Here is a 22514-nt window from a genome sequence, read left to right as displayed (position 1 = left end):
CTGCCTCTCTGTGGAGTAAGCAGAGAAACTGAATTTATGCAAAATATGTTCCACACATGTCTTTAATTCATATTTCTGTTTTACCTTTATGGAGATGGAAACTTTTAAAGGATATAGATGCTTTCCTTGCTACAGAGCAGCTGTAGGTCATTTCTGCATTTCATTAATATATGAAGCCCAAGATCCTACTTTCACATGATCTTTCTTGTGATAGGGAGGTATTCTCTAAGTGTTCTTAAATGCTTCCCTTGAGTGGTGAGAGCAATGGTGATAAAAGCCTCTATCAAATGGAAGGCAAACCCTCGTTAACACCAGTAACTCCAGTTCAAAACACCTATTTCATGTTAGGTCCCTATGTTGGTACTCCTATTGCTGACCAAGATTACGCAAGACCATGCAATGTAAAACAGTGTATACATACAACACAAAAATCACAGTAACTTATTCATTTATTGTAAGTCCTGTTGTTGAGCCAACAAAACAGCCTACGGCATATCCAGGCATATCTAAAGTAGAAGAACACATAAGTCTACAACGCTAGATTGCTTCCCGTACATAAACTTGTTGAGAGCTTGCTTGCATATTTCTACAGCAACTTCCACCATTGGCCCATGTTAAAAGACTTGAGATACAAGGTTTCATCACTAGATATCAGCTGATCTGCAGCAAGGATTTGTGTGTGCTCCTCCTGGCAGTAAATAATTCAAACTCTTCTAAACATTTTTCATTGAGGAGAGACCTAACCTAGCATAACGTGAGCAGAAATGAGAAGTCCACAGTAAACACTTTCACCAGGCACTGGAACACTTTCAAAGCTGAGTAATTATGATTCCCTGTGGTTTCATAGGTTAAGTGAAACTAAAGAACAACTTTGAAGTTGCTTGTTGATGTCATAGTGTTAAGTGTTTTATGTACTTACCATATTGAGTTCCTAAAATAAACTCCCCCCTGCCTGTTTTTTTTTCCTTTCTTTTTAAGCACAGAGAAATTGCACGGAGAATAGTGGCTTTCCAGCCAAGGTTCCAGTCTTCTGCAGTGTGTAACAGCCGATCTTTACAGGCAATGTAAGAACAGAATATAAAGTGGTTCTGTCCCCTTCATACTGTCCCAGCCCTCCAGTTAGCAGCAGCATGTGAACCTCCTGAACTGAAGGCTTCATACCAGATTATCACATTCAATAGGTACGGATCGATCTGTGAGCCTGTCCAAATCAAATATGTTTTGGTTTATATTGCTGTTGCCAGCAACTGTATCAATATCAACATACTTCTAGTAGTTTAACTTCAGAAATACACGAAAAACATTTCAAAGTTGCTACATTTAATGGCAAGGAAAAGAATTCTCATCTGCACCATTACTTCAGGTTAATTTATCTTGAATATTCAACAGTAGGCATATCTACGAGCAGGAGGCAGGAGTATCTGAAGGAAACAGTCTATCCTCCAGCCCTGCTGTCAGCAGAAAGATGAATCCTGAAGTCTCTAAAAATACCAACTCTTATCACCTTCTGTTAGGTGTGGTAAATTTCTATCATTTTCACAATTAAACAAACCAAAAAACCCAGGTAAGTTGAAGCCACAAATCCATCATCAGTGGAACCGGAAAGCCTTTGTTCCCATTCTCTAATGTCTTTGCAGTATCAAGCAGTCTTAATTTTTTGCTGGATATGTGTTTCTGTGAAGTGAATAAAGACTTAGTAATCAATTTAATTACATTTGTAATAAGCTTTTCCTTCTCCAACTGTTAAAAACACTTAATGATTCAGATTCAGTTTGTAAAAATTACGAGGTGTTCATTTAAAAATCTTAATCCAAGAAACTACTCAGGTACTGCAAAGACAACCAAAGGCAAGCCTATGCAGGCAGAGGCAGGCAGGGCTGAGTTCTTTTGCCTGTTGTGTTCCCAGCTGGCCAGACACAAACCAGCTCCAGCTCAAGACACGCAACCGTTTTCATGTGATGTGTCCAAGTTAATAGGTTTTATTTAGATACAACACTGCTATATACCTCTATACAGCCTGAAGATCAGAGCAGGCTCCCATCAGACGGCTCAGAGGCCAGGCAGCTGAGCTCCTTCCTCCACCAGACATGCAGGTTTGAAAATGTTAATCAGCCTATCGACGTCGCTTTCCCTATAGCAAGTGACACTTCTCACATGAAATCCCTTTCATTTAAGGCTGTAAGTATGTAAGTTAAGACACTAGATCCAAAGAAATTCATATCCAGTCATAAAGAAATCAGGGCTCAGTCCCACAGATTCTTACTCTGACACAAAGCTAGTCCGAAGTCAGTGGGATCACTCTCATGAGTAATGTCCAGGTTGATAAGATTCTCATAACCAGTCTCCTGTCAATATTTTATTTTTTAAATTAAATTGCTTGTATTCTAATGCTGAAGGATCATGAGATTCTTTATGCAAACAAATACCAGTAAATATATAAAATCTCTAAACGCTGCTTCCTAAAGTACTTAGGCAAGCCTGCTGCCAGAAATGTTTCACATACTAAACTGTGCACTGAGTTCACAACATATACAAATACAGAAATAAAAGGAAACCCTAATTTTATAAAGGCTCCAAAATGATGCATTCAAATTTTGCTCATGAACAGTCACATGCAGAAGCCAGCAGCCTGTGTGTCTGCACCCTACCTACTCGCACAGTTGCCTGGTTAGAAAGCAAAAAGCAGAGTCACAACATAATTCTAGGATGTTATTTTGAAGATATGGGGAAATTCTACTCTCAGAACGTCACTTTACAGCAGCAGAAGCAGTCCACTTATAAAACACTCCATTCTGCCGTACCATACAAGTATCCCAAAATACAGGACGATGCTGCGCAGTGTGCTGGGTGTCCCAAGTACATGCAGGTCATTCAAGGATTGCCTCCCCTTGCATCTACTTCTTTTTTTTGTTCCCTTTTACTTCTGACTGGTAATATCAATAAGATGCATAAATATGCTTATTTCACCATGTCAGAGTTAGATTTAGTTAATTTGTTTTTTCACTAGTCACATGTTTGAAGCAATAGGAGAGCATTTAAATACAAACAGTATTTGATTTTAACGACAGAAGTACAAATTCAATGCAGAGTAACAGAAACTACATTTTAGCATTCAGGGCTCTCAAGTAAGAATTTAACAGACTAGATGCTTGGAATTGTGACAGAGGAAACTTCCATAAAGTGTACAAGTCCAGTTTCCAATTAATGTAAATTAAAAGTGCCAAATAATAATCTAAAACAAAAACACCCCTCATCCTCCCCCCTCCATGCCTCCAGTAGGTTTAGTTTAACACTACCCAGCCCAACTTATCTTCACTTCTGCTTGAGTAAACAAAGAGACAAGCGACATTAAGATAATTCCAAAAAGATAGAAAATAGGAATAGAGATGAGATATAACTCAGTTTTACCACTATTGACTTTATAAATTGCCTTGAGAACCACATAAGGAGAGCAACTCTGAAAACGCAGACATATGTCCCGCCCAAATATTCTGGTTTTATGAAATAACTTTTTTTTTTTTTTACATGAAAAGTACATCCTACTAAAATAAAACCTAAAAGCAAATTAAAAGTTGTATTTCTGTGCAGAGACAGCTATGAAGTCTTCTCAAGAAAACTCTATTTACATATATATATAGGAATGAGTTCTATGTCCAGAACATCTCAGAATTTAAACAAATGAGAAGACTACACTAGTACAGTTATAGATGCTTGTAGTCTGGAAAGGATCATAGAGATGCAGAGTTAGATCTTCCCAGAGCAGACATGGAACAAGCTGGAGCGGTCTGGGATTCACACATGATAAGCATACTGACAATAACCGCCCAGGAAAAGAAAAAAAAGGGGAAAAAAGAAAAAGTTGAATCATACTGTAACGAAAAAAGTTTTGCTGATACAAAAATCTTTATGTAGGTTAAGGTCCACACAGAACGATACAGCGGTATAAATGCAGTGCCTCATGGCTTAAAAACAACAGAGGAAACCTGAGGAGAAAAACAGAACTAAGATGGAAATTTGTAAGAGATAGAAACAAGAAGAAAACAGGGAAACAAAAGCAAATGTAAAGCATGAAAAGAAGCTTATTGAAGGAAAAGGTAAACAATTACAAACATTAGTGCCTTGAGGGGGGGGAAGCAGAGACTTATTTCATATCAGACTAGGACTTAATTAATAGTCAAGTGTATTTGCCTTAGCTACTCATCTATTTACATCTAAACTATCAATAGTTGCATCTGTAGCCATAATAAACCACAGATTAAGTATCTTGCCTTAAATTTTGAATTGCCTCCAAAAAGAGTTAAACAACATTTTAGAAGTGAAAGATTACAAATTGTGAACCAAAAAAAGATTTTCAGCTATCAATAAAGTTAAAATCAGGTATAGGCATTTGCAAAAGAGGAAAAAGTATTTTGCAAAAGGATGCGGTCAAACACTAGAGGCAGGATTCTACTGCAGCTGGAGGCTAAAACTCAGATAATGAATGCTGAAATACATAAGAAGAAAAATATTTCCTCTTTTATAATTTGGGTGGAGAAGAGTGAAAAGAGGAGTAATATTCCCACTTCAAAGTTCTCTTCAATTTTTACAAAGACCAGACCTTCCAACCTACATCCACCAAGATCAAGCTGCTTTACTATAAATCTTATCACTTTATGCTACCCTTAAAATCAGGACAGTAATCCAATTCAGAAAAAAAACACAAATGTAGACCAAACATTTTCAAGAATTCCAGAAAGGGTTGCACTGAGGAGGGATTTGGGGAACTGAAGACAGTGACAGCAGCAGCAACCTAGAACTACCAAAAAAGGTGTCTACCAATTCCTTCAGAATAGTGTAAATCTCTCATTTCTTGTTTTTTCCCCATGATTTTTTTAGCTGCATGTTGGTTTTGCTGAATGCTATACAGCTAATACAGACTTTTCCACTGAAACATTATACCCATACTCACAGCAACAGATGAGCATTCCTGAACTACTTTGCTACCAGAAAGTATGCACTTTATTGGCTTTATCATTGATAAGACATTGCTCAGGCCTTTCTAGCACTCTAAACATGAAAATATTAAGTGAAAACAAAACTGAAGCCCTCAGCAACACTAGAGGCATTACACTACACATTTAGTTGTTATCTGTGCTATCTTTAAGGTATCTGTCAAAGTCTCTCCAGCTGCCGAAGACAGCTGACCACAACAGAGTCCTGGTCTTCTCCCTACCCCTCAAGGTCTTTCCTACAACAATGCAACCAGCATTGTACCAAACTTCCTTGTTCTGCAGGGCTACAGCAAATGTGACCAGTTTTCTCTACTCACCATGGAGGGTAGATGTGGATAACATCCTGAGGCCTGCTCTTCAGGTAAGCTGCTGTCTCTCTCGCAAAGAGGACTTTGAGTATTGGTTCTTGTGCATTGATGACAGCATCCTCGGATGAAAGTGTAGCAGGAGACTGTTCCAGCTGCTGGCAGATGGCAATTTGTATTGTACACTCCTCAAATATTTCTAAGATCTTCACAATTAAGACACCAGATTTATCTGGAAAGCAAATTAAAATGAAAAATACAAATACAAAGTCTGGATGAAGAAAAATAAATTCTGGCACTCTGAAGATGTGCATCCCTTTGCTCTTTGCAGATCTGTCTGATCTGCAAAAATATAAGTAGAATACATCACCCCACTAAATGACTTATCTTAAGGTTTTCTGCTCATTTTTCTTTACTTTATAGATACTATTAACTGCGGATACAAAAGCCTGCCCTTCTTCCAAACACCAATGAAATCACAAACTCCTTATATGAAAGAGAAGCCTTTTCCCACCACATTTAAACTTTTTAATCTTGCAACTCATTCCCTTTGTTCCTAGGTTTTCTAATCAGATACTGCACAAAATAAATTTATTTTGAAACAGCAGAATCACACTGTGTTAAAAATGAAGCTGTGTTTGCCGTCCTTGACCTTTCTGAAAGCAACCGTTGTCGGAGAGTTACAAGAGTACCCATTAGGTACATGGAATCTATAAATTGATGATTCACATTTAGAGAGAAATGTGGAAAAAGAGGGACTAAGTCAGATGCGCTGCCTAAAAATAATTATTGTAAAACTAATAATTCATTTTATCAGTATGTAATCAGGACACAGAAGACTCTCTTGTTCCAAAGCAACATGAACAAACACCAGCATCCCGACAGTTTGATTCTAAGCACTTTTGTGTACGCTGAGCAAGAAACTTTGCACTGAAATGAAATTACTGCTAGCTTCCTTTGCAGTCAGCACAGGGCAACAGCTACTCAGACAGACCTGGGTCTGTATTGGAAGATTATGTAAGATTTATTCTCTTTCCTACCTAGCCCTGTTCAGATTTGCACTCTGGTCACTGAGGGAAGAGTTATTGTTACCCACTTACCAAATGGTACAAAGAGTTAGTGGGGAAAGACAGGATGTCAGAGGACAGGGGCAGCTGAGCCCCAGTTCTATGCATTTTGATTCACGAGTTGCACTGGGAAAAAACACAGCATCTGAAGAAAAACAGCTGATGTAAATTATTGTCTTCCCACAGCAAAGAAGAAACAGGGGACTAACTGTGAACGTGGTACTGGAACATAATGGCAGAACTGTACTAGTTATTTGTTTGTTTATTTTAAGGCCCATTTCACAATTGTGAATGCCTTTCCTTTGGAAAATAAATAAAAATATTTTAGTTTCAGTTTATGAGAAACTCAAAAAATTAACCGAACCCTCAAGAAACCCAACCCAAACCAAAGAAACTGGGCCCTAAAATCTTTCAGGTTTATTTAATAAAGTTCAATTCTACAAAAAAAAAAGAAAATATTTTGCCCCTGTTTTGTATTCCCCAGTCTTTATTACATTTTTATACTGAATCTGAAATAAAGTAATTTTGAAATATAAAACTAAAATGTTCAGAAAACCACTTCTATGTGAACCAAATTTTCATCACATGGAACATGCTTCTGCAAAGCATTCTGTTTCCCATGAACCAACACTTTCCAGCAGGACAAAGGGTTCCATCAGAAAGTCCCCCATGTAAGGTACATTTCTGACCAAGTCATTACAGCTTGACCTCCTTTTGCAGATCTGAGAAGCAGAAGTAAGAGAATCGATGCTTTCTGCCAAGCCCTTTGAGACTGGGTGTGAAGAGAGATGGTTGCCACTGCTATTACTCCTTACCGCTGTCATCTTCTCAGGGAAAGATCACAGTGCCACTCCAAACGCTCACTGTGCTGTGTTAAGGTCTGCTTATGTACAACCTTTTGGTAAGTGTGTGTCCGGGCTCTTTTTCTGTGCCTAAAGGCAAGGACTTAGAATATTCACACTTGAATTCTGTTTTGCCTGACTAGCTGCAGTTGTGGTCCTCTGTCAACCCCAAGTCATCTGACACACATAAACAAATTCTTCCAACCACAAAAATTCTCAGCCTTCAAAGCAACTGAGCACTTACCTCTCCCCTCTAGACATACTGCAGAATTTGCATTTTCATCCACTTTATAAACCAAGTCACAAAAAAAAGAATCAACTTTAATTTTGAAACACACCAACTGTTTATTTTAAAAAAAAAAAAAAAGTATTAAGACAGCTTGTGAGAGAGAGACTGCTCATCACTTCCAAACAATGCATTTCTTACGTGCAGAATTTTATGACAATTCTTACTGGCCAGCAGCATATATGTTACTCAGCTGATGAAGCAGCTTGAAGACAATGAATGACAACCTAACAACATTTTTCTTTTAAGTACCTCTGACTATAAACCAATTAAAAATACTAGGTCAATCAGGAACTACATCTACACAAAAGCTTCTAAAAGACACTGGAAGGAAAAAAACGTTTACCAAGTTACCAGAGTTTCTTGCAAGCCAGTCTTAAAGTTGGTGCAAACAATGGGAGCTGATACTGAATGAAAGCAGCACAATTTCAACAGCTAGCCAAGTCTCTCACTTGGCACACACGCACATTCTACAGAACCACAATCTATTTGTTTATTTAGATGCACAGAGATAGTTTAATTTAATTACCCAGAAATTATTATTACTGCTGATGATAGAATGCTCTCTCGAACAACATGGCAAAGCACTTTGGATTTCTGGCATGTGATGAAACACCAGAGTTCAGAACGTAGCTTCATTTTTCATTCATTTGGCTCTTGTATTGTTATGTCAATCAAAAATAAATTCAACATATGTGGCTGCACACTGAAGGGAGAATTTGTGGGTGAGAAGATGGACTGGATCACTGCAATTTCTATAGCTTCCAGAGAAGTTTACTTGTTTGTTCATCCGTGTGAAAAGTTTACTTTATGGTTTGCAACGCTCTCTTTCACCCTTGGATAATTCACAGAAGTTCTTGCTTGCTTGCTGAAGTCCTCATTCACTTAATTTCACTTGCAAAGCAGAATTACAGCCCAAGAAATTCAAACCTGCAGATGTGGAGGTTTCACAGCAATACCTAGTAATCTTAAACAAGGAAGAACACCTTACAACAATAGGTGCAAGGAATAACTGTGCTGCAATCCTGCCCATTCCTACACTGCATATTCCTTCATTCATTTCCCATTCTGCTGTCTAGAGCACTCATTAATGTCTTTCTTTAGGGTTAGTTTTTAACAAATCAATGAGCTAACCCAGCTAGTCACAAAGCCACCAAAGCACACGAGCAGATACTAAGGAGATGAAGGAACAAGGGATGGAAAGAGGGGAGGCTGGGCAGGAAGGGACCAAGGGAGGATGGTTCTTTTCAGTGACTGTCCAACCAGGCTGGATTAAGCCAGTTTCAAACACTATCCAATTACTTCTTTTTCCTTACGGTGCCCAGGCTGGACTGTCCTCAGGAAGCTCCTTCAGCACGCAGGAAGGACAGGCAAGATGAAGTAATTGAACTGAGATATCAGCTCTTCAAGGTGCATGGTTCACAGGCACATTTGATACCATAATGGTACGTACACTCTACAATCCTTGGCCAGACTGTGTTTCATCTTTTTTCAGCCTCAGTGATGGCAGGCACCACACTATGGTAGCGAAAATATGGGTCAGAGCATATCTAGTGTTATCTTCCAACCACCAATTCTAGGCTACATAGTGGAGGGACCCTGAGAAAGAGAAAAGGAATAAGAACTGCAGGTTCTCATGGAATGCTCATCTAAAAAACAACCTTCAGTTTACTTGAGGGTAACCTTTCTTCTCCCATTGAAAGACAAGTCCATATGCACACTCACAGCAAGTAAGCCTTCAGCTGCCTGGATGCATTTAGAAATATTCCACTCAAACAGTCATTTGAGGACTGCTTAACAAAGCTCTTTGGTGCCAGATGCCTCTGCAACAATGCAATGCTTGAGGGAGATAAAGATGGAACACAGATAGCTGCCTGATCAGTGTCAGACATAGGTGCATTTCTTAGCAAAGCCCTAGGCTCTCTGAGCTCCTGGTGACAGAGGGCTGCTGCAGCTCCGCGGTCCTGGAACACAGCCCAGCATGGACAGCTGCCCCTTCCAGCATCTCTCTGAAGGCTTTACACAGAGTCAGCTGGAAAGTCAGGGGAAACATCCACTAACACAGGCTCAAGGATCATTTGAAAGATCTGGCTCCATGAATATAAACAGAGAGCTTATTCATCCCAGTGGCATGAAGTATAAATTCAATCCCTGATACACAAGGCTTGAGATGCCACAAACAGAGCTAGAAAGGCACTGATAAATCTGGTTGAGTGTGAATTTTGAAGAAGTATTTGGGACGTACAATATGCTTCCTCTCAAGAGCACCATTTAAAAGGAGGGGGAATCAGCCACCAGGGCCTCTCTCATTTCTAAAAGAATTTTCCATAAGAAGAAAAATCTTACCAAAGGCATGCAGCAACATGCTGGCTACTAGTAATTCAAAAGGTTGGTCACAGAGGGCTGGAGTACAAGAAAAATCAATCAGGTACCAGTGATGAACTGGGTTAGTTTCCACTCAGAAAGGTCATATCAGCCCTTTGCAGAACACTGCTGTGGTAAGTACCATCCACTGGAAGGCAACAGAGAGAAATCATTGCTAGATGGACCAAGATCAAACAAATTAATTCCTCCAGACTTCACAAGTGGTCCAGAATGAGTGAAACCAGCAGGAGAGACTGACTGGTGGGAGGAACAAGCCATTTAAGCAGGAAGTATCTCTAGTGAAGCCTCTCTATGATTGACAAGAACTTCCCTCACCTCCCAGCCAAGAAACAAGCTCTGACAAAAGCCATTCAGCACCCCTGCCATGAGGGGGCTGGACAGGCAGATTCACCACCCCCCACCAACATACACAGGAGCCACATCTTCAGGCTCCTCAGAGACAGATGAAGAAATCCCGATTCAAACCTAGGGAAGTGGGACAACCACCTCTCACTGCTAGAGTTAGCAGAACCTTTGAAATCACAGGAAAAGGTCCTTTGGAAACAGTAGTAATGGAACAAACTTGGCAAAGACCTTGAGCATAATTTTCAAAAAAAGCCTGACGCTTTACAATTGTGTGATCAAAATAGGTCTATATTGTAAACATAGGTTCAGAAAAACAACCAGTAACTTCTCGGTAGAAGAAAAAAAATATTTAGAACTGTTAATAACACAGACACTAGTTCTGGTTCAGAAAGTCCCAGAGTCAGAGATCTTTGGAAGATTGTTGGGAGAATACTTTGAGGAAATATCTTCAAGTGTTAGCCCTGTTGTAATTTTTCCTAGGCATTTTGATAGCTCTTGTCACTGCAAGAAACAGGATCCTAAGCTAGAGGAACTTTTGGTTTGACTACCTAGCAGATCTGCTCTTATATCTAATAGTTAGTTATTTAATTCCAGGTGATGTCTGGCATGTCAGTCTCTCACTCCAATTTGCAACCTGGACATGAAGTAGCTTAGTTAATCCACAAAGATATTTCAAGGGTGTGGGAGATGAAAAAACAAATTTCATGCTGAATGCATCAATCTCTCTGGTTAGTTCCTTTAATTTTTTTTTATTATTTCAGTACATAGGGTGATGCTGCCCTTCAGTCATGTACCATGACATCAAAACATGTTTTGACGCAGTACTTTGCAGATGTTCTGCATTACTCTGAATTCCAGGAGGGTTAAAAATAAATAAATAAAGTTCCCTGTTCCTTTGGTGATCACGGACCCCAAGATCTTGAGCCTTCTGAAAATTTCAGCATGACCCTACAGTCTCTGCCAGAGTGAAGGCCCTTAATCTTCAGACCTAACAAAGCGGCTTCACAGCAGACGCATATATTTAAGCCACATCAACACTGAATGTACAATGCGGTCACAGATGATGCATTGGCCGTGCCAAGGGCAGCCTAGGAGGGAGGCTAGAAGAAGGCCAGTCTGCTTTGACTCTTAACAACCAAAAAGCAGTTTTGAGAGAAGAAAAGGAAAAACATTGAGTGGCACAATTTAAAAAAACAAAACAAAACAAAAAAACCCAAACTGTTCAGACATTCTGGCTTCAGTGCCTGAAATAAAACTCTAAAGTTTGTTTTAATAACTCAGTAACTATGAATAAGGAAGACAAATGAGGAGAAAAATATAGAAATTATGATCTCTTGAGGACTGCATATTTTATGTTTCGCTTGCTACACAGTGACAGGAAGTTGAACACACTGCAGGGAGAGTTGGACTTGATCTTGGAGGTCTCTTCCAACCTTAAAATTCTATGATTCTGTGAGAGGATCCATGTGACTTGATCTATGGAAATGCATCAGATGTTGGCATCAGTAAGACTACAGGCAGCTTCACTTCACTCAAGTGAATTTTGCTAAAACATTACTGTTAAAGTGTTCCAAAAGAGTACCTGTAGCCTTGAACGGACAGCTCTCAAAGGGAACAAACTCTCTGTAAAGTCAGCTGATAGAACTCCAGCAGCAGAGCTGTCTCTGTGAGACCTACAAGGTGAGGAAAAGTGCTTCAGGACAACAAACTGGAGTATGTGACACCTCCCAGGTCCTGAGGAGGAAGCTGGGGCAGAGGATAATCTACCACATTCTGCACGACTTTAATGTGTTAGCTGGGATAGACAGTGCACTTCCATGCAGATCAGCTCAGCAGAAGTAACAACAATAACAGCAGCACCACCACATCAGCAAGAGCAAAGCAAAGGGAGGCTGGCTTTACAACAGTAGGTGTTCCTGAATTTTTCAGTTTTCCATTCTTCCATGAGAATTTAAAAATCTTGTAATGTTGAGGGAATGCATCTCACAGGGCTGAAGGACATGATATGCCTATCTGAATGTAACTGAATGTAACAATCATACATGACACAAGGTAGAAATATATTTTCATAAAGGCCACAGTACCAATGCGGAAAATGCAGAACTACAAGCACACAGAACAGATCTTGCAAACACAGAAGAAAACCAGAGCAGTGTACAGCTCTGCTCCATTGAGCATCCTGGAAGAAAAAAAAACACTCATGCAAGCATGAAGAAGAGCAGAGTGAAAGTTATCATTATTGTGACAGCAAAAAGTCTCTAATAATAAAGAACACACACATCTACCAGTACATATACATGTGGATTATCATGCAAAGCAAGAACGATGAAATAACAGAGAAACTCCTTAGCCACAAGACTTACCCTGTAAGTCACATGGATGAAAGAAACCAAGCAAGCAAGGCAAGAGGCAGAAGGAAAAGGCCTTCAACACTTTCCTTTTAAATCAATTAAAAAATGATACTTATGCAAGTAGAGCTTTCTGAAAAGACAAGACAAACTCAAGGGGTTGGAAGGAAAATGAGGTTGCTTGAATTCACGTTCATCTTTGAAAAGCTGCTAACAAATACTTATTTTGTGAAAGGCAGTCAGGACGAATAATCACAATGCACAATTCTTGATCTTAGTGATATCTGAATGATACGGGAGGACTGACGCTTTTAAGAAAAACACATAACTGTTACTTTTGCTCAAAGAGCTATCAAACAAATCATACATATGAACTACAGTTTAGAAGTAAATTTTAGTGTACCTGACATAGTTAGTTGATGTTTCTAAAGAACATGGCTGAAAAGTTAAGTTATGCCTTTACTTAACTGTCAAATTCTTTAGAAATATGAACTACAAGAAATGGAGGTGTTAAATCAAATTTCTACTAATCCTAGCTAAAAGCTTTTATAAAATAACATTTCCCACTGAAAGTACAAATAAACTTGTGCAATGAATTTTGGGAATAGTACTTACTACACTAAGAATGAAAGTCAATTTCTGCATTTGGTTCTGATGGATGGGTCAGATACACATTGTGGAAGTATGACATAAACAAAGAAGACCCCACTTTATGCAGTGTTTAATAGAGCAAACTAGCAACATATTTCCAAATTTGTCTCCCTCAGTTACTTTTTTTCAAAGGCATTATTTCATCCCAACATCATTTAACTTCAAATTGTCTAATGTGGGTTCCAAAACTGCAGCACTAGACACCCTCCTGGGACAGTGCTTACTATCTGCAGTGGAAGAATAGCCAAGCCTACATTTTCTGGTTCAGGCCACAAAGTTTTACTTTCATTCTCAGGTATAAAAACTATAAAATGTCAAGTAACAGGCATAAATCAAAAGAAAAACATCCTTTTTCTTGTCATCCCATTATTGTTCTTACTCCTCTGTCATGTAAAAGACTGCAGGTGCAGGCACCACAAACTCGGCAAGCAGGTAGATACCAAGCAGACCCTTGCAATCCAAAGTCAATGTTGAAAATCAGGTGGAGATTCCAACGTTTTCACAACCTGTACAAAAACATCTGGTTGCTATTCAGATCTATACACGTTGTTATTCTTTCTGGGCTGGTAACTTCTGAAGCCATTCAAAAAGATGTTTCTCAAAAACACATCAAGTCTTGCAGGCTTCTTGCCACATCTATATTCATTTTTAAAGGGCTGCTGAATTTGGCTGTGCTTTAAACATCATACATTCTTTATAAGAACATATGTAAGCTACTTAAAGTGACTGTGCATGCCATTACTGTTTCTTATAAGAAAACAAAAACAATACAAAGAATTTTACTTTGAAAAAGACAAGTTTGCATTTGATTTTTTTTTTCCTTTCCAATGCTGTAAAAAGTTCAGACAGTTGGCTAAAAAGGACAAATATAAATTTGTCCACTTGCCATTTCTCTAATTTATAGTATTAACTCTTAAGTAATAAAACAAACTATCAAAATCTAAAAAAATAAGCAACAACTAGCAAAGCTCAGATTTTAATGCTTTTAAGAGAACTTTGCACAGTAAAAGGAAACCTTGTTAAGGACTACCCTTTTTTCTTCATCCACAGAGACAAATTTTTGTGCAAGTCTCATGGCATTCAAGCTTCATTTCTTCCCATCGCCTTAACCAGTCACTGAAACTGGAAGGAGGGGAGTGATTGTTTATATACTCTTCTGTAAGTCTTTCAACTTCCCTGAAAATGTGGTGTTATGTGTGAAACCTTGTTCTCATTTCTCCAGGGCTTCACCCTCCTCCCCTCAGTTGTGTGTTCCACTTGCCTCAGCAAACTGAAGAATTGCTGCCACTTCAAGGTCACTTCCCCCTGAGAGAAGGGAGCAGTTTGGAAGGAAACATCAATGGTTTGGTTTTATCATCAGTTTATTACTCAAATTCAGTTGTAATCCAATACCAAATCTTAATCTCAGGCCAACAAATACCAAATATCTTGTATTAGATTACAAATGCTGGAAAATAATATTCTACATTTTAAGTGAAGATCTGCTTTGATGATAACTGCAAGGAAAATATATACAATAGAAAATAAAATGTACAGAACGTAAAATTTCAGAAGTTACAGAAGGAATCTGCATGAGTTTGCTTCAAATGTTGTTAGTGTCCTCTCCTACAGACAGGAAAGTTGTATGAATGTAACTCAGAAAAGCACTATTTTTTCTTCTGCCTCATGCAATCCCTGTATAACCAGCAGATGATGACAGGAAAAAGGTTTGGTTTTTTGTTTTGGTTTGGTTTTTTTTCCTCTTTCTCTCTCAACTGTCCAGATCTCCTGTTTGCCCAAACAGGAAACTTCACAGGGAAGTTGCAGCACTGCATACAAAAAAAAAAAGCTTGCAAATCGTCTAAAAAGCCCTTGCACCTAGTACTCTCAAGCCATCACATTGGCTGATCGGAGAGTTGCAGTTACGGGGACTGCACACCTCTCAGCCTCCCTTTTACATCTTATGAAGAAAAAAAAAATAATCTGGATTTGTGGTGAAGAGCCTGACATCCATCTCTGTTAGAGCTAAACCACAGCAAGCATCCAATATGGGCAAGCTTTGGTCTTCTCTCCTTTCAGGCCCTGGTCTGATATGGTTATCTTGATTACAGCAGTGGAATTACCAATCAATCACCTTGCAAAAATGCACATTCTTAGTGAGTGCCTATAGCAAAACACAGACAGGCTGCCAAAAGCAATTTTGATCCAAAATTGTCACAATGGAGAAAGCACAAAGATTTCTTCTACCCTGCAGAGCGAGTCAGCCAAAAGCGAGACCCCCATGCACTGTATAATAAACACACAGTACGTGCTGAAAGGAGGTGCTCTTTTCTGGGGTAGTGATTAATCACAATGACCAAGAAGCAGCCAAACCACAATGGTTACTTACAGAAAGGGGTCAGAGGAGCAAACAGAAAGGAATTTTAAAAAAATAAAGCCAAAATAAAGGGAGTTTTGGATAACATGGACATTGATACAACATAAAAGTAAACAACAGCAAAACAAAGGCATAGAAGTCTGTAAGATGAAATGCCTAATGGGGGGAACAGACCACACTTCTGGAAATGTTTTTCCTTAAATCTCAACTGGAAGGAGATCTCATTTGAAATTGCTCCCTTTTGCCTTAGCAATGAACTGCTGGTCTGCATGTCTACGGGACAACCAAAATGATGAGACAACTCTCCCAGCAACTAAGTTATTTCAGTCCTCTGCATTAATCTTCAGCCTTCTTTGACAACTCATTTGAGTTTGTCATTTGAGAAGTTCTTTCCTCTACTTCTGTTGCTGAAGTCAGAAACAGCCCTGGAAATAGTACGATTTAGAGATATTACCAGGCAAAACAGCGAGGAAACAAAACGCAAGAAGAAACTCATCTTAGTGAGACACCCTTAGTACAAACCTAAAAAGATGAAAGCTGAAAGTGGTATGCATTTGCTGTGCTGGTACTTCACGTTTCCAGACTAGAAGCAATCAGAAGGTTGTCTAGTTACATTAATAAAATCTCAACCATTCCAGCCAACATTTTCCAAACCAAACACCAATTTTATTTTGGTGACATGAAACAGTATGGCCATTCTAAGAACAAAACTCTAAAAAATAAAATTTTCCCTAGATGAAAAAATATCCCCAAAATATTATCACAGCTATTTTAATGATTATTTTATAATACTCATGGTTTTGAATAAGGATTGGGAATGGAAAGAGAAACGTAGGCTGTGAAGTTGAAGGATATTCCTAAATTATGACATGTTCAGCATCTTTAGAAATTTTAGCAAATGCTCCAAAGACTTCTAACTTGTCCAAGTTCTTGTAGATTTTCATGATGACAAAAGGCATATTCCCGAAATGGCTCATCTTCTGCCAAAACTAAATTGTCTTGAGGACACTCATCAGAATTTTTAAAATGTACTTTAGAACAGAGCAAGGTATTTTCCCATAGCCTTTTTCTCACAAAATGCTAATGAATCCTGACTCATTTTTTGAAAGAAAGAAGAATAATCAAAGAAAGGAATTCAGCCAGAGGCAGATGTTTAGCATGGAATATTTCAGTTTACGAGTTAAAGTCTAACAAAATGGTGAGCAGCTAAACACAAGATTTTGTAATGACACATGTGCAGCTAGGACAAAAAGAGTATCAGTATATTAGCAAAGCTGCAGGTACATTACTATAGAGAACATTAAAAAAAATTAATTTTATTTAAAAAACAGTCCTATTCAATATCAGCTTCTGTTCCATATTTCAGAAGAAGCAACAGGATGTCCTCATATCACATAAGAATGATAAAGTAACCTCCTATCCATTAGTAACTCAGGTGAAGAATAAACAACATGCTGAAGGCTTGATTGGTTTTAAGTCAGCATGCCTGTATAATTTTCAACGTAGCAGTTCTGAAGAAGAGCTGGCTAAAGACATTTCTAGCTCCCTGATGTTATTTTCTAATGAGCCTTCAAATACCAGGGAAATTCCAGAAGACTGAAAGGGTGATGATACTGTGCTAGTATTCAGGAAGGGCAAACAAAATGACCTACAGTAACTGGAGACCAGCTAGCTTGACATCAGATCTAAGCAAAGTGACTGGAAAAATAAGTAAGGAATTAAGGTCAGAAATATAATGTGCCATTCCACATAGGTGGCATTTTGAACATGTAGCAAGTGGCCATGGGATGTAAGTCCTCTAAAGCTCCGGTGAGAAACTATAAGACCAGCATTAGCCAACAGTTTGGGCATGCCTTAAAATTGTACAACCTTCTTATGAAAAAACAACCATTTTCGCTATCAGTAATGTACGCTTTAAGTGGAATGCAAAAAAAAAAAAAAAAAATCAGAGAACTAACTTTGTGAATTACAGTTAGAGCTTTTTACCAGTGGAGAGTCTTAACTGAGTAAGAGCAGTTCCAGCAGGATTGGAAAGTAAACACTCAGGCTATTAAATGGTTTATCAATGATATAAAAAATGAGTTTAAAATATAAGAAACTGTGTCAATACCACAAATTCAAGCACATTTGTGACTAAAAGGGGACAGGCTTGACATACACAATGATCTGAACTGCATGGTTAGCTGGACATACTCAAACGAAGCAGACCTGGATACAGCATAAATAATTCCCTGTACTTAGGTAGAAAAATCACCAATGGTAGCTGGAGAGTGAGAAACTGGATCTCGGAAAACAACAGCTACAAAAGTTATGAAATCATATTGGACAATCAATTCAGCATGAAGTCTCAGCATCACACTGTGACCAAAGCCAAACCAGATTCAAACACTTATTACAGGCCTTCAACACACAGGAGGCTGAGCGGTGAACTGGATCTGGCCAATGGTTTTGAGGAAACTAAAACTGGAAGAATACGTAGAGAGTAGCTGTCCTTGTTCTTAAGACCATGCGGAAAAGTTTGAGAGAGTGCAGTAAGAAGTCATAGAAATCACTTGAAGATTGGTAAAAATGCTTTAGAGAGCCTTAAAGAGCTCAATCTGGTTAGTTTATGAAAATTGTGAGGCAGCATGATTTTGCTATGCAAGTGTCAGAGAGGGAAAATGCCACATACTAAAGAGCTCTTTAATTTAATGGAGAAAGGCTTTACAAGAAACAAAAGAGAGGAACTGTAGCCAGACAAACTCAGATTTGGAAGAAAACCCACTTTTAAAAATTTGGGAGTGGAATTAAGGACAAACTCTGAAGGCAAGTGATAGATTCCCTCATCCGCATGTTTTCAAATTAAGACCAGAGGACTTTCTGAAAAATAAATGGAAGTTAATATTTGTTCAGAAACAAGTAGTTGGCTTAATAAAGAATAAATGCTTGAAATTTCATAGCCCACAGTCACACACAAGTTGATAAAAACCTAACCATTTCTTTACACTTAAATTCTACAAATCCATTATCTTTCAAGAAATACTACTGAAAGGTGATGCCATCAGTCACTTGTAACTAATTCACATAACTCCCACCATTTTTCTTTTTAAGTGAAATGCCCACTGTAGTTACGCTTCACAGTCATTTTATGGTTGTGTTCTACTTGTCCATATCTGCTGTTATTCACAACTTCAGGACCTATCTATTAATTTAGCTGACTTCAAACCAATGAAAAATGAACAAGGAAAGAGGAAAATGTGGTTATAAAGAAACAGGAACCTAAAAAACATCTGCATACCCATAAACTAAACCTTGAGGTTTTCCACAACCTGCTGGAAACATCACTTCCCCAGGTGATGCTAGAAATCAAGGAGCTGTGAAGAGTTTAGGTGGAGGGTATTTGAAACAAGTTCTTTATCCCTTACATTCAAACACTGATGGCTGAGATGTTACAAACCATCATATTTAGCTGAAATGCAATATTAGCTCTGAAGACAATCAAGAGAACATTAAACTCAAGTTAGGCAAAACGCACAAAGAATAAAAACTTCAGTTGTACCTCTTACCTGAGGGGATATTAGCATCTGAAATACACTGATGCCTCCAAAAGCTAATGGCAGATCTTTCTCTGTTCTGCAATCGACACAATCTCTCAGCCAGCCCGCCCCTGCAGAGAATAAAGGAATGCTCAATTTTGTCAGGAATCAGTATTAAGCTTTGCCAAGCGACAAGCCCTAGGGACAATGGGACTTGTATGCTTTGACCCTTAGGGACAGGAACATACAGTAAAGTTACATTTTGCAGATTAGTTCTCCTAATTTTTATTTTCCAGTGGATATACTCCCAATAAAACACACACCCAGGGTCAATACACACAATAAACCATTTTCACTAAGCATCCAAAATCTTAATGTTTTCAGTCCTGTTTCCAGCACAAGAATTGTAAGAAAAGGTTCCCAACTTTTCTTTGCACTTATGCATGTACCCTGATAGATACTAGAGGCAAGTGTAAATTCAAAACAAACCAGTGTAACCACCAGTTATAACAGGTTGGTTTTTTTTTTTTTTCCCCTCGCAGATTTGTTTGTCTGTTGGCAAGGAGTGATCACAAAAATGTTCTTTTACCCATACTTGACCCTATGATTCATTTCACAAGCTGGGTCAAGTGTGCAGTTTCAGTGGTCTGAACACTCTCCAAGATGAAATTAATTTAGCATTCCCAAGGTGAGGAGCAGAGGAGTGGCATCTAGCATAAATACATTTAAGGTAACACTAAAGCAATTCCTACCCCTGGATTCAAAGCCAGAAGACATACTTTCTCACTTTAAAAACAAAAAGATTGATTAATGTGTTGGAAGCTGTCTTTGGGCTACCACAAAGGGCTTTGGACTACTACGGGAGTATTTGAGCATTTTTCTTTGGCTTCAGAGAAGTTATGTGCATTAAAACCTACTTCATTCTTTCCTTAAAGTATAAGTTTTTACACAACAAGTATTATCCAGTATATCAATAAAGATTTCTACTAAGATGAAATGTGTCCTTGGGTTAAACTGGTTTAGGAATCAACAGAGGTAATATACAACCACTTGATGATTATTTGTACACATGAATATAATTTTTTTGGTTTAGGAAAAAAAGCCAAATAGGTTGGTAACGGTCATATTGCAAATGTAAAACTGAGAGGACTCACACCTGTGGAAACCAAGAAGGAGCTAAAAAGGCTAAGCAGCACTTCCAGTAGGCTCTAAAAATCTCTCTTTAGTTAGCAATTACTAAGCCATTTCACCTGCAGACAAGTCAACAGGTTATATGAAAAGTAGTTAGCAGTCTCAGCTGAATTTCTAATGAACAGCTACAGACTTTGCAAAATCATAACTATAATTTAAGAATTATTGGATGGCATAGCTAAACATCTTAGAAGTAAAAAAACTTGCTATATTAAGGAGGAAAACAAACAAAAATATTTAGGAAATCTTGGGCTCCACTTAACAACCTTGTTTTATCTTGCTTTCAAGACAGACTCTAAGGCACAGGGGTAACTAATACAGAGAAATGCAATGGAAGCTTTTGTACCAAGAGCAGCACAGTCAAGCACAGAACTTCATACAGAACAATTTACCCTGTTGGTAACATGCTGCTCAGCCACATTTCTCCCAAAACTGGAGCATTCGAGTATTACACTTGTGGGCAAGACAGTTCTACAAATTCCAGAAAACTGTTGGCTCAGTTTCTTTTCTTGCCAGGGAACCATTCTCAGATGCAGTTGTAACTCAGCTTGGCTGTGTGGTCTACACAAGCCAAGCGGGAATGGGTAGATGCCAGCTCAGCTAGGCTTAGAAATGCAGCAGTTAAACACATTTTGAGTTTGCTTGCTTAAGTCTTGCATGCACGAGTCTGCAACTGAACTCTGTGGTTGGACTATAGCAATACACAATAAAGCTAGTAGCTCAAAAAACTTGCTTTGCTGAAAGAAAACTCTTCAACTGGAGTGTTCTAAAACCCTAGTCCATACCCTCCAGAGACAATAGTCAAAGAAATGTATTTTCTTTGTTCAAATAATGCTAGAAAGCCTTAAGGTACCTGCACAAGAGAGCAGCTATTACTGGCTCAAGGCCTAACTTCTCCCCCTTTCCTTGAACAGGGCTATGGTTGTGCCCAGTCAATCAGTTCCTACTCTTCTGTAAGCCCTCTACTTTTTCACCTACAGCAGGAGCGCCCTGGGGTACGAAGGAAAGCCAGTTCCTGGTTTCGTGGCTATTGCACACAACAGTAACACAACATTCCTGTTTCAGGCCTGATGTGCCTACCAGGGAGGGTCTCACTGACACTTACACCTTCATTACTAATTTGCTAACCATGTCTGTATTAGGATAATAGTTAACGCAAAGGTCCACGAACAGTAAAACTGCCTTTCCTTAGCAGCTCCTTGTGCTAATAAAATTCATTGATCTTTATTAATCATCATCCTTCCATTCACATTCCAAATGTAGTTAAAATAGTTTAAACAGAATACATCATAAAGCATTTTGCATCTGCTTGGTTGCAGAATACAAAGTATAACCAAGAACGCATTTATGAGCGGTTCTCAGCTGGTCATTGGAAGTGGGTTTTTTATAATGTCTGTTTCATACATTATCAAATTGGAAAATACAATTCAAGGACATGCCATGCAAAAAAAAGGAATTTCTATGGCAAGAGAGAGAGTTGGTAGTTTATGGTTTGTTTCTTTTAAAAGGTAGAAACAAATAAATTTAAACATCACACCAAACTCAGGAGGATCAACCTCCTTTTTAGCTCAAACACAAAAAAAGCAAAGAAAAAGGTGCTTTCTGTTACAGATTCTAACAGATTTGATGACAACAGCATTTGAAAACTACTAATTCCTTCTGATATAGTACAGATGTCCACGCTGCTGAAAATGCTTGTGTCTGATCCAGTGAACTCTTGGCTGTGCAGACGAGACAAGACTGAGTTACACTGAGCTCACACAAAGCAGAGCATGGTACTAAGCAGGTGCCAGCTTCAGTGTAAGAACCTACTCCAAGTTCTGAAAAAAAAAGCTAAATGGTTAAAGTTACTATTATTTTATTCCCAATTGCACATCTGTGGATTGTTAAACACCTAATGAGCTTTTATATTCACTCTTTGGTAGTTAACTGGGTTTACTAGGACTAACAGTCATTTTTCAGCATAGATTCTATCATATGGAAGTAACTTTTTGCTTCCTTTGATAATACAAGGTAGAGATGAATAATATTCACTTTTCATTATCTACACATTAACCCTCAGAAAAATCCCCTAGCTTCCTTGGCTTTTCAGCTTTTCAGGTTGCAGAAACTGTTTGGCTTATTTTTGCCAGATATGAGCGGTTTGTTGACATCAAGGATGGAGACTGTGATTCTACAGTACCAGCTCTTGGTTAATCTGCAGTCTCTATTTATTTACGCATCTAGCCACTT

General features: G+C 38.5%; 1 protein-coding gene across 2 annotated transcripts in view; it reads right to left on the bottom strand.

Moving 5' to 3' along the window:
- Positions 1-22514, bottom strand: part of SPIDR (scaffold protein involved in DNA repair) — a 204640-nt gene that overhangs the window by 121712 nt on the left and 60414 nt on the right. For both annotated transcript variants that reach the window (XR_015257684.1, XM_086740788.1), the window contains exons 7-8: positions 19122-19222; positions 5309-5528 (exon numbers count right to left, since the gene is read on the bottom strand). Coding sequence is in view for 1 of the 2 variants with exons in the window: in XM_086740788.1 (XP_086596914.1) it covers positions 5309-5528; positions 19122-19222 (321 nt within the window). In the remaining variant the exon portion in view is untranslated. The remainder of the gene's footprint in view (positions 1-5308; positions 5529-19121; positions 19223-22514) is intronic.

This window comes from Chlamydotis macqueenii, chromosome 2 (genome assembly GCF_036417535.1).
Source record: "Chlamydotis macqueenii isolate bChlMac1 chromosome 2, bChlMac1.mat, whole genome shotgun sequence".
NCBI lineage: Eukaryota > Metazoa > Chordata > Aves > Otidiformes > Otididae > Chlamydotis > Chlamydotis macqueenii.
This window is presented reverse-complemented; position numbering and strand designations above follow the sequence as displayed.